This window comes from Pelobates fuscus, chromosome 9 (genome assembly GCF_036172605.1).
Source record: "Pelobates fuscus isolate aPelFus1 chromosome 9, aPelFus1.pri, whole genome shotgun sequence".
NCBI classification, from domain to species: Eukaryota; Metazoa; Chordata; class Amphibia; order Anura; family Pelobatidae; genus Pelobates; species Pelobates fuscus.
The window spans coordinates 91,541,581-91,553,893 of record NC_086325.1 but is presented as its reverse complement, the minus strand read 5'-3'; the positions used below and the strand labels follow the sequence as shown (position 1 = coordinate 91,553,893).

Genomic DNA, 12,313 nt, shown 5'->3' with positions numbered 1-12,313 from the left:
AATTGGTTAATTAAGGCATCATGTCAATCGCTCTCAAGACTACCAATTTAGTCTTTATTCAAAATGATTGTGATTATGAGATACCACTGATTTAACCCCTTAAGGACCAAACTTCTGGAATAAAAGGGAATTATGACGTGTCACACATGTCATGTGTCCTTAAGGGGTTAAAACACTTAATAAGTTCCTTGCCTTTAAGCAACTGTTTTAGGAAAATTAATCGTGTTCAATTTCACTTTTGTAGAGTTGCTTCCCGAACCAAATTCTTTGAGAAGGCATCCAGACCAAGGGAGAGGTAAGACCTTGACCCAGAGAAGTCCTTTCAATATATATTTATTCACTTCTACTCATATGCTTCTTTCTGTAGAGGCCTTGTCGTTAGCAATATACCACATACCGTTAGTAGTAAGCTACAGTTTATCTACCTCAATTTCATAGGTAATCTATCAATCAAAGTGTATATCTCCAATTGTTTTCACATACATTTTAAAAGTTATGGTATTCAAACTTCAACAGACTTTGAAGGAGTAACTATTTAAAATCTGAATCTTATCATCGGGTGCATCTCTGCCTTCAAATGTAAGCGTTAAAGGCTAATTTGTTTTTTAAAGGGTTCCTTTCGTACATCTTGCTTTAGATAAAACCTCAGCTTAAGTTTAGCAACTGTTGATGCAGTTCAATAGTAGCTGGAGGTCTATCGTTGGACCACTCTTGCTCAATAGGAGCAGTTTTCTTATACTAGTTATTCCCAGCAGCTGTAGGCAAACCAATAGTCCAAAATTTGTGCTGGACTTAAAACTTTTACTAAATTTCTCCAGTATGGTGAGTGGAAATTGATCCAGGTGAAACTGTTTGAAGTTAATACATTTCACAGTACAAGGATGAATACCGCGCTTCTAAATTAGGAGGCCCAAAAATTTTATTGAAGAGTCAAGCTATTTGTTTAGCACATGGAAAATGCACAGGCTGAAAATCAAGATCACTTACAGTGTAAAAATACATGATAAACTACACATTAGTCCCTCACATCAAAGCAATAGGTAATCCATTTACATACCAAATTCCTCTTCTATCCTCCCCAAACCCTCATAACTAGTAGATTTAATCCCTGGAATAAATATTTGTTCCAGGGATTGTATTTTCGAAACCCAATCACTGCTTTCCACTTTCATCCACCTAAAGTACGGAAGCTGGTATGGTATCTGGAAGCTTACAGACCAGAGTGCTGTGTGGAGTACAGCACAGTCACAGGGAGCTATGCTCAGCAAGTTCTAAACACAGCTCTCAGCTTCTTACTCTGTAGTAATGTGTGATGTCAGTACAAAGAAAACCTCTAGTGAGCTGTGTTTATCGCTTGCTATTAGCTAGATCCTGTCATCTGTCCTTCACATCTGCACCCCAGAGATGATAAACTTCCCCCCCAACCAACAAGTGATATAATACTTACACTCCACGTATACATCCTTACAATCATAGATGTCGTCACACTCCAAACATATATATCCTGTGACGGAAGCACACATTCCACAGGCTTTTGGAGAGGCTTGAAGGCCTGCCTCTTGCTCACATACTGTTGAGTTGATCCATAGAGCTCTTAAAAGAGGACACTTACTGTGCTTCCCAGCCGGACCTTAGGGGATTACCTGGACTTGTTTTACACATTGAATTCCTTACCAGGAGATACCCTGGAACTGTTCGTCGGATCAACTGTGCTGAGGTCCAGTCAATCTTTAAGCCGGTAACTCTTGGTCCACCAACCTCCAAATAGTGCGCTATTTGTAAGGGAGATCGGGAAGACAAGGAGTCATCAGAGGCTGGACACTGCTCCCCTCCCCAGAGATCCGGGAACCCTTTTTGTAGACCGGGACTAAGTTGTTGCACACCTGTAACTCCTTGCCTGATCAGTGATTAGCGCAGGCCGGTAAAACGTTAACATGCTGTAACTCTGGCATGGATTCAGGTAGTTATTTGGAGGGCACATGGTGATGCACTTTCCAGGGATATATATTGTAAGAAGGAGGGTTCTGGTGGACACTTTGTGTGCTGTTCCTCTAGGACTATGAGGGCACAGCAGAGAGCTGATTGTAGTTGCAGGGTATAAGGTAATTAAGTCCCAGACAGAGTGGTGGCAGGGAGGGACAATTGGGCTGTCCATTTATTTGTATGGAGGACCCCATGCTGGGAGAGTCAACAATGCTGTGTATAAATAGCTGTGTTCTGCACTCAGATTCATATAAAGTGGGGGGGGAAACCTACAATCTCTGCTTTACGGGAGAGAAGGTCTCCTGAACTATAATCATGGTTTAACTTCTTTCAATAAACATGATTTTTTTTAACTGAGAAGACCATGAGTGCAAGCCTATCTACGGATATATCTACATTTGGTTACTCCTGCTGAATGCACCTGGCACTTTAGTTTTTTTTTTACAGTCTGAGTGCAAGGAATATCCAGAACACGTGTGTGTATACATATATAGCTAGTTCAAGAAACAGTTTTATTAAAAAAATAATAATAATAATTCTATATATATATATACACACATACATTCAATATTGGCGTAGGGCACTGTATAGTTACTAGATAAAATCCCCCTACTGTTGCAGAGCAATTTGGATTCCATAGTGCACAATCCTGACACAAAACTTTGTTGTTTGCCCACACAGCCCGCCGTCGCCTCCCAATAGGGTCAGCTTGGAGGAAAGCTGAGAATTGAGGTATGTAATTTTTCCATTACAGTTTGACCTGTTTAATGAACTTTATTGATTTAAAACCTCCATCTACGTGGCACATTAGGGCTCCAATCCTATATTCCAGTGAGCAATATTTTGCTGAATGTAGTTTAAATATAGGAGACTCTAAACAAATAATATATGTAATTTATATATACCGGTATTCCAAATGCCAGCACTCTGAGTTAAAAAAAATAGCTAAATTTAAAAAATCTTCCTTTTATTACATCAAAGAAATCCAGGTCGGCATTTCAGTTCTCTTACAGAACATCATCAGGTCAAGCATACAGACACTCAAGAGAAACTGAGCTATATATAGGACACATATATCAACAAATTAGTAATAAATTGGTAAACTGCAGTTTCATCAATTAGTCTGGCTGACGTCCCCTTTCGACTCACAACGCGTGCAATATTCTGGGAACACCCTCTGTGTGTCGGCTACAGTAGCTCCTCCCAATTTCAGACATGTTCATGTTATCCTTTGTATAGCGAAAAAAATAATTGTAAACCGAGGCATTATTTTCAATGGATTTTTATATGTAAACCGAAAATTATGTTAACCGAGGCGTTTGTAAATTATGGTAACCGAGGCGTTATATAGAGGGACCTCGATTTACAAACGCCTCGGTGTGTGTGTGTGTGTGTGATATTTTTTTGTTTTATGCAGATCTGTGTGTATACTGCCCAGTGATTACTATTTCAGTCCTAGATGTATTCTGAAATGCTGAAAACATGAGACCCATAGACATTGAATTCCAATAAATGAAACCAAACTGTAATCACTTAACAATTGATAATCCTTGTCTGTTTTGCCAACTGAATAACAAAAAAAGTTTTTTGTAAAATTATTCATTCAGAGATTGGCTACATTGTGCTGACATCTGTCCTTTGGTCCTAGACAAATAGTCTAGAAGTCAATTTAAATACTTTTTTTAAAAAACCTATATGTTGTGCTCTTTCACAGGTGGTGATGCAAATTCTTCCTGGCTGGTCCAAGGAAAGATGCCTACCATTTCTGGATGGTGACCTTATTAGGCAGCTGAGACATTAGGAGACCACGCAGTGGACTTTAAAGATTACCCTTCTTGTTTGTTTTTTTACTATCAGGATATTACAAGAAGTATTACATATTTCTTCTAAAAGCCAATGGACACTTGAAGAAGCAAATGCATTGCAAGCTCTTAATGTTACAAAGTTTAACCACCACTTGGAGGACCAATAACTCTCCAATCAGAATGAACAGACCATAAATAATGTTTAAATATTACCTTAATGTAGGCCGTTGCAGTAAGGTATTTACAGGTATTAGCTGGCTGCTTATGTGAGTGGAGTGGGTGCCTAATGTTTTTTACCTTACTTGTGCTAGTCGGCCTCTTCCGTGTTATTGAGAATCCTTTGCATGCTTTGCACTCACAGATAACCTGACTTGCCGTTCAAAGACATTTAAAGGGTTAATATTTGGTTTACTACCAAAAAATGTATTGAATAGTTTAGTCTGGGTTTTAGAATTTATAAAACTCAAACTGCTATCCATTTTTCATAGGAAGTTTAGAAATTAGTTATTTTAATATTTACAGTACAACGCATGTGTTTATATATGTGTGTGACTGTAATATATATTTCACAAAACACACAACAAACACACATTTCAGTTTGGTTGATGAAGATCTTAGGAAGAAGTCTAGCACACACATTTTGTTTCAGCATGTTACATACATTTATATTAGTAAATTATTAGTAAATATTTTAAAATATAAACAAAAAATAAATATGAATTTAATGTGTTATTGGCTGTTACAAAGTTGTTTGGGAAAGCAGAATTTTTATCAGACTTTTCCATCAAGGCAGCCAGTCCTGTTTAGTCATTCCTTGGAAATGCGTGGGCACAAAGAAAATGTATCTCATGCTTTTGAATGAATCCTACATTTTCAAGAGTCTGAGTGCCTTAATGGACTTTCAGTGTAAGTAAGTTACCACCTGTGTATGTAATTTACCATTAGTGTGGCTAACAAGGTAAAGAGGGTAGGTTAATTCCAGCTCCATCTGGTTGCGTGAATTGTACTGACATTCACATTATAAAAGAATGTAACCTGGTCATTATAAAATCATATATCGATATACTAGGCCAGGGCTGAAAATATCTGAGAACAGCTAAGCAGACAATCCATACAGTTAGAGACATTATAGGCACAATAACCACTTCATCTCAATGAAGTTGCTTTTGTGCCTAGAGTCCTCTGTCTCCATTATACTATTCAGTGTTAAACTGTTTTTGAATTGTATACCACTAAATGAGGGTCCCAGGGCACATACTGCCCGGACCTTCTCTGCTGCTAGGCCTTATGTTTCTACGTTAGTTAGACTGAGGGTTTCCAGACTGTCACTGCTGCCCATTGCTGTTATACTTGGTATGGGTAATGCATTAGTTACACCCTCCAATGGCAGACAGAGCCACAGATGCCTGGGTAGTTTTATTTTATGCCAAACCGTTTAAAACTGTTTAACACTAAAGTTTGTCACTTCCCCATTGGACTCCGGGCACCATACCTCCTTTACTGGAATTGAAGTGGCTGTGGTGCATAGAGTGTCCTTTAATTGAAGGTTTCGGTTTCTAGAAGTTAATGGAGGATTTTATATAAGCTGTGAATCATTCCATTCTTAGCCTCTGCAAAAGGAACACTTGGTACAGTAATCACTACCAGCAATGGAGGAAAACTCAATTTAATTCGACCATAGTTTGTATTTTCAACACAGACGTACCAACATTTTTCTTGGTATGCTTTTAAAATATTTCAACTCCGGTAGCTTATGTAATTTTTAACAAATGTCTTTATCCAAAGTACTTAATTTTATTTCTAAAACATACAATTGTATGGACCAGAACAGAGACTTCTTGGTGTTTCTGATGTATATTTTTAGTGCATACTATGCCATGTTTTTTACAGCAGGTCAGACTTTGGGAGAGATCTGTGACACCATCAATAAACTCCAGCATGCGGGTTTTGATCCTGAAAATGTTGGCACTTTTCCTCATTTTGTAGTCATAGATTTCTTTGTATGTGAATAGTCATGTAAATTTGCTCTGTATAATATTTGTCTGTATGAAGGGTCAATTTTCAAAAAGTATTAAGTGGAAAGAATGAAGGAAAAAAAATAATGAAATAAACTCAATGTAAATGTAAACCAAGGCTTATTTTACTGTTGTGACTTTCTTTTTTAAATTGGTAGCATTAAATGTTAAGGAGTCCCAAGATACACAATTCTGCCACATATCCAGGAGGTTCTTGATAAAGTATTCATTCTTCCCTCTTTGTCCATAGTGTCTTAGAAATGTGAAATAGGAGTTATACCCCCAGGATATGCCATCCCTCTGGGTTGTTGGTGCCAAATCTGGACATATGTGTTTTTGGGTCTAGTTGGTGTGACCACTTTCCAAAGACCCCTAGTTCAGAGCCAGACAATATAAATATATATATATATATTATATATATATATATACGTATATATATATATTATTTTTATGTATTTTGATCTAATTATTTATTTATATTTACTTTTACCCCTTTTATAAATTTTATTTCCCATGAGGATTTTCATAGGTGAGCTGTTCCTTTCTACTTTATCTGCTCATGTTTTCTAATTAAGGTCATGTCCTTCGCAATGGTTATATGGTTGATGGTGATGTCTTAAGTCATGCCACCTTTGTGAGATTTCACATCTAACCTTTACCACTTTCCTTCGATGGGCAGTGAAACCATTATCTTTGTCAAAAATATATTTTCCAAGGGTATTCTTGGACCCAACAGTCTGCTCTTTCTTTTAATCGTGAGCCTCCCATCCATTTGCAACAAAAACAGAGTATAAGAACTCTGAGAAAGGACAAAAGCTTAGAGAAAATCAATTGCTTGACTTTCGGTAAATCCCTGCTCAGGTCTCAAAATAGTTTTTGTACACTTGCCATTACAGAGTGAACCTATACCATTTGCATATGAGACTGATCCTTTCTCTAAAGGCAGTCCATAACCAAAATACCAGCAAGTTCTCTCTGCACGAGAGATACAACAACCACCGATGATGGTTACAGCCATTTTTTTGGGGCCTTGTCAGCGAGTTCAGGTGATACCAATCTAGACATAGTGAGCAAAGGGTTCACACCTGGATTACCCTTTTAATATGCTTCTTATCCATTACTGTTCCAAGGCTGCTTCATACACAGTCCTCTCTGGACATGACTGTTCCAAGACTCTTGAGCTGAAATTTAATCTGTAGCGTAATCTGTGGGACCAGGACTTGGTCATAACCATTGAAATAGGATTTGTACAGAACTGCATATCCGTTCTTAGCTGAGCATTATAACTGAACCTACATAATGAGCAAGAAAGATAGCAGTCACTGCAACTTCTGAGACACATGAGGAATATATACAGAATATCTGGCAAGAAGTGATCTTCAGAGAACTCATGGGGATAATCCTTTAAATTCCTTTACAAGTGCTTACATTAGTCTAGTGCAAACTATCTAGAGGAACTGTGTCTTATCAGTACCTATTGCACTCTGATTAATATTCTAGGCTCAAAAACATTAGTTAAACTTTCTTCCATATGGAGAAACTGTCTTATTTATTTATGTTTTTCTTCTCTTGGCTGATATGATTTTATTATTTGTTGCGTTGCTGTTTTCTTACTATAACGTATTGGTAGAGGAAGGAAATCTTGTGAAAAGAGTAAGTATTTATGCATTATTTAGAAATTACTGTTGATTGTTTTGTTTTCTCAATTTACCGTATATACTAGAGTATAAGCCGAGTTTTTCAGCACATTTTTTCTGCTGAAAAACCCCAACTCGGCTTATACTCGAGTCAATAGTCTGTATTATGACAATTTTCATTGCCATAATACAGACTGGGGGCTGCGGAGATGTTACTTACCTCTCCTGCAGCTCCTGTCAGCTCTCTCCTCCTCCGCGCCGTCCGTTCAGCACCTCGGTCAGCTCCCAGGCTCTCGCGAGACTTACAGTGTGAGCTGACAGAGGGAGCTGACCGGACGGCGCAGAGGAGGAGAGAGCTGACAGGAGCTGCAGGAAAGGTAAGTAACATCTCTGCAGCCCCCCCACTGAACTACCAACCCCACTGGACCACCAGGGAAGGAGCCCCCCTCCCTGGCCAGCTAGCAAGCAGGGAGGGGGGACGAAACAAAAATAAATTAATAATAAAATAATAATAAAAAAAATAAAAACTAACATTTCAAATAATAAATAATAATACAAAAATATGAAAATAATAAAAAAAAAAATAAGTAAATAAAAAAATAATGAAAAAAAAATATTAAAATAATGTAAAAAAAAATAATAAAATTGCCCCCCAAGTCTCTGCCACACACACACACACACACACACACTGCATTCATACACACTGCATTCACACACACTGCATTCATACACACTGCATTCACACACACTGCATTCACACACACTGCATTCACACACACTGCATTCATACACACTGCATTCATACACACTGCACTCACACACACACTGCATTCATACACACACTGCATTCATACACACTGCACTCATACACACTGCATTCATACACACTGCACTCATACACACTGCACTCATACACACTGCACTCATACACACTGCACTCATACACACTGCACTCATACACACTGCACTCATACACACTGCACTCATACACACTGCACTCATACACACTGCACTCATACACACTGCACTCATACACACACACACACTGCATTCATATACACACTGCATTCATATACACACTGCATTCATATACACACTGCATTCATATACACACTGCATTCATACACACACACACTGCACTCATACACACACACTGCATTCATACACACACACTGCACTCATATACACACACTGCACTCATATACACACACACTGCACTCATACACACACACACTGCACTCATACACACACACACTGCACTCATACACACACACACTGCACTCATACACACACACACTGCACTCATACACACACACTGCATTCATACACACACACTGCATTCATTATATACACACACTGGAAATAAATATTCAATTAATATAATTTTTTTAGGATCTAATTTTATTTAGAAATTTACCAGTAGCTGCTGCATTTCCCACCCTAGTCTTATACTCGAGTCAATACGTTTTCCCATTTTTGGGGGGTAAAATTAGGGGCCTCGGCTTATATTCGGGTCGGCTTATACTCGAGTATATACGGTACATTATTAGCTCTCCAGCATAGTATAGACATAAATTTGACTACAATCTTCCTGAAGAGTTGCATTTCAATCTTACATGGATATTCCAAGAGCGTATGGCTTGTTTCCCAGATGTTTAAAGCCTAACTTAAGCCCTTCTATGAGTTTGTCCAGTGTTTCAGTCATCCACTCCTCCTTGGAACCGAAATCTATTTTTTTTTTTTAGGGTTTATCACATTCTTCCTATGAACTCATGTGTTCCATAGACTTTAAACTTCTGTTTTTGAATGTACTGTTTTTTGTTTTTGCTGTTTTTATTAACTCTGAGTATTAGACTATGTTCTTTATATAATATTTCCTGAATTGACATCTGGATAATGCCATAGTTTCTTTCAAGATCTTAATTTCTGTTTGGAGCATAAACGCCACATGATGTAGTATGGGTTCTCAAATATCAAACTTAAGCAGTCATGTATATGTGTAAGGCTGATCTCATTTCTTAGGACTGACATGGGTCAGGAGGTTTTAACTAGTGATGTACCGAACTGTTCGCCGGCGAATAGTTCCCGGGGAACATAGCGTGTTCGCGTTCGCCACGGCGGGCGAACACATGCGCGGTTCGATCCGCCCCCTATTCGTCATCATTGAGTAAACTTTGACCCTGTGCTTACGGTCAGCAGACACATTCCAGCAAATTAGCAGCAGACCCTCCCTTCCAGACCCTCCCACCTCCTGTACAGCATCCATTTTAGATTCATTCTGAAGCTGCATTCTTAGATAGAGGAGGGAAAGTGTAGCTGCTGCTCATTTTATAGGGAAATTGATAGCTAGGGTATTTAGTGTCCACTACAGTGCTGAAGGACTCATCTGATCTCTGCTGTAAGGACAGCACCCCAAAAAGCCCTTTTTAGAGCTAGAACATCAGTCTGCTTTTTTTTTTCTGTGTAATGTAATTGCAGTTGCCTGCCAGCTTCTGTTTCAGGCTCAGTGGATACTGTGCCCATTTGCCCAGTGCCACCACTCATATCTGGTGTCACAATAGCTTAAGCTTGCATTTAAAAACCCAAAAAATTTTTTCACTGTAATAGATTGAATAGCAGTTAGTTGTCTGCAAGCGTCTGTGTGTCAGGCCAACAGCGTGTACTCTGCCAACCTCTGCCAGTGCACAGTGCCACTCATATCTGGTGTCACAATAGCGTGCCTTTAAAAAGAAAAAAAGTTTTTCACTGTAAGCTAATAGCAGTCAGTGTCCTTAAAGTGGGTGTCAGGCCTTCAGCGTGTACTCTGCCAACCTCTGCCAGTGTACTTTGCCACTCATATCTGGTGTCTCTATAGCGTGCCTTTAAAAAGAAAATGTTTTTTTTCACTGTTATAGATTGAATAGCAGTTAGTTGTCTTCAAGCGGGTGTGTCAGGCCTTCAGCGTGTACTCTGCCAACCTCTGCCAGTGTACTTTGCCACTCATATCTGGTGTCTCTATAGCGTGCCTTTAAAAAGAAAATGGTTTTTTTTCACTGTTATAGATTGAATAGCAGTTAGTTGTCTTCAAGCGGGTGTGTCTGGCCTACAGCGTGTACTCTGCCAACCTCTGTCACTGCACAGTGCCACTCATATCTGGTCGCACAGTAGCTTGCACGCATAGTACCACTAATCAAAAAAAAAAGACAGGCAGAGGCAGGCCACCCCGCAGGGGCCATCGTGGTCGTGGTGCTGTGATTCCCTTTTGCCCTAGAATAATGCCCAGTTTTCAGAGGCCACGTACCCTGAACTCGAAAAGTTCTGAGGACATAGTTGACTGGCTCACACAGGACACCCAATCTTCTACAGCTTCCGCTCGGAACCTTGACGCACCATCCTCCTCCAGCTTAGCTTCGGGCACCTCTCAAGATACCACTCACCTGCCTGCCGCCACCACCAACACTAGCACCACAGCCGCTTCACTTGGTATGTCAGAGGAGTTATTTACACATCCGTTTGAAGAAATGAGTGATGTGCAACCATTATTGCCAGAGGATGTAGATAACAGGGATATATCTCAGGCAGGCAGCATTACACACATGGACGTACGGTGTGATGATGATGATGTACCCGCTGCTGCTTCCTTTGCTGAGTTGTCAGATACAAGTGAAGCGGTTGATGATGACGATGCATCCATGGATGTCACGTGGGTGCCCGCTCTGCAAGAAGAAGAACAGGGCTAAAATTCAGATGGGGAGACAGAGAGGAGGAGGAGGAGACGAGTTGGAAGCAGGGGGAGGTAGTCGCAAGGAGCTAGTGGCACAGTCAGACAGCATGCATCGGCACCCGCGGTCAGCCTGACAGCACGCCAATCAACGCATGCTGTGTCCACCACCAGAATGCCGTCATTGCAGAGCTCAGCAGTGTGGCATTTTTTTTGTGTGTCTGCCTCTGACAACAGCGATGCCATTTGCAACCTGTGCCAAAAGAAACTGAATTGTGGGAAGTCCAACACCCACCTAGGTACAACTGCTTTGCGTAGGCACATGATCGCACATCAAACGCCTATGGGATCAACACATGAGTACAAGCAGCACACAAACTCAAAGCCGCCATCCTCCTCCTGGTCCAGCATCTTCAGCCACGTCAACCACTGCTGTCCTCCTTGCCCCCTCTCAACCATCCGCCACTCCGTCTCTCGCCTTGAGCAGTTCCCGCTCATCTGCCCACAGTCAGGTGTCTGTCAAGGACATGTTTGAGCGTAAGAAGCCAATGTCAGAGTCAAGTCACCCCCTTGCCCAGCGTCTGACAGCTGGCTTGTCTGAACTATTAGCCCGCCAGCTTTTACCATGCAAGCTGGTGGAGTCTGAGGCGTTCAAAAAATGTGTAGCTATTGGGACACCGCAGTGGAAGGTACCCGGACGAAATTTCTTTTCACAAAAGGCAATCCCCAACCTGTACTCGATTGTGCAAAAGGAAGTAATGGAATGTCTGGCACACAGTGTTGGGGCAAGGGTCCATCTGACCACTGATACCTGGTCTGCAAAGCATGGTCATGGCAGGTATATCACCTACACTGCGCATTGGGTAAACCTGCTGACGGCTGCCAAGCATGGAATGCGTGGCTCTGCAGAGGAGTTGGTGACACCGCAACGACTTGCAGGCAGGCCTGCTGCCACCTCCTCTACTTCTCCTACTCCATCCTCTTCCATAACCTCCTCGGCTGAGTCCTCTTCTGCTGCTGTGTCTTGCTCCACATCAACGGCATCCCCCCAGCTCCCCAGGTACTATTCCACATCCCGGATACGGCAGTGTCACGCCATCTTGGGTTTGACTTGCTTGAAAGCAGAGAGCGACATCACTAGTTTTAACTACTGACAGACTTTAATCTACATTT

At 40.7% G+C, this 12,313-nt stretch overlaps 1 protein-coding gene across 1 annotated transcript in view; it reads left to right on the top strand.

Moving 5' to 3' along the window:
• Positions 1-5,916, top strand: part of OPHN1 (oligophrenin 1) — a 119,446-nt gene extending 113,530 nt beyond the window's left edge. The window contains exons 23-25 of the mRNA XM_063432166.1: positions 245-295; positions 2,665-2,715; positions 3,698-5,916. Coding sequence (XP_063288236.1) covers positions 245-295; positions 2,665-2,707 — 94 coding nt within the window. The 3' untranslated portion in view covers positions 2,708-2,715; positions 3,698-5,916. The remainder of the gene's footprint in view (positions 1-244; positions 296-2,664; positions 2,716-3,697) is intronic.
• Positions 5,917-12,313: the final 6,397 nt, after the last annotated feature.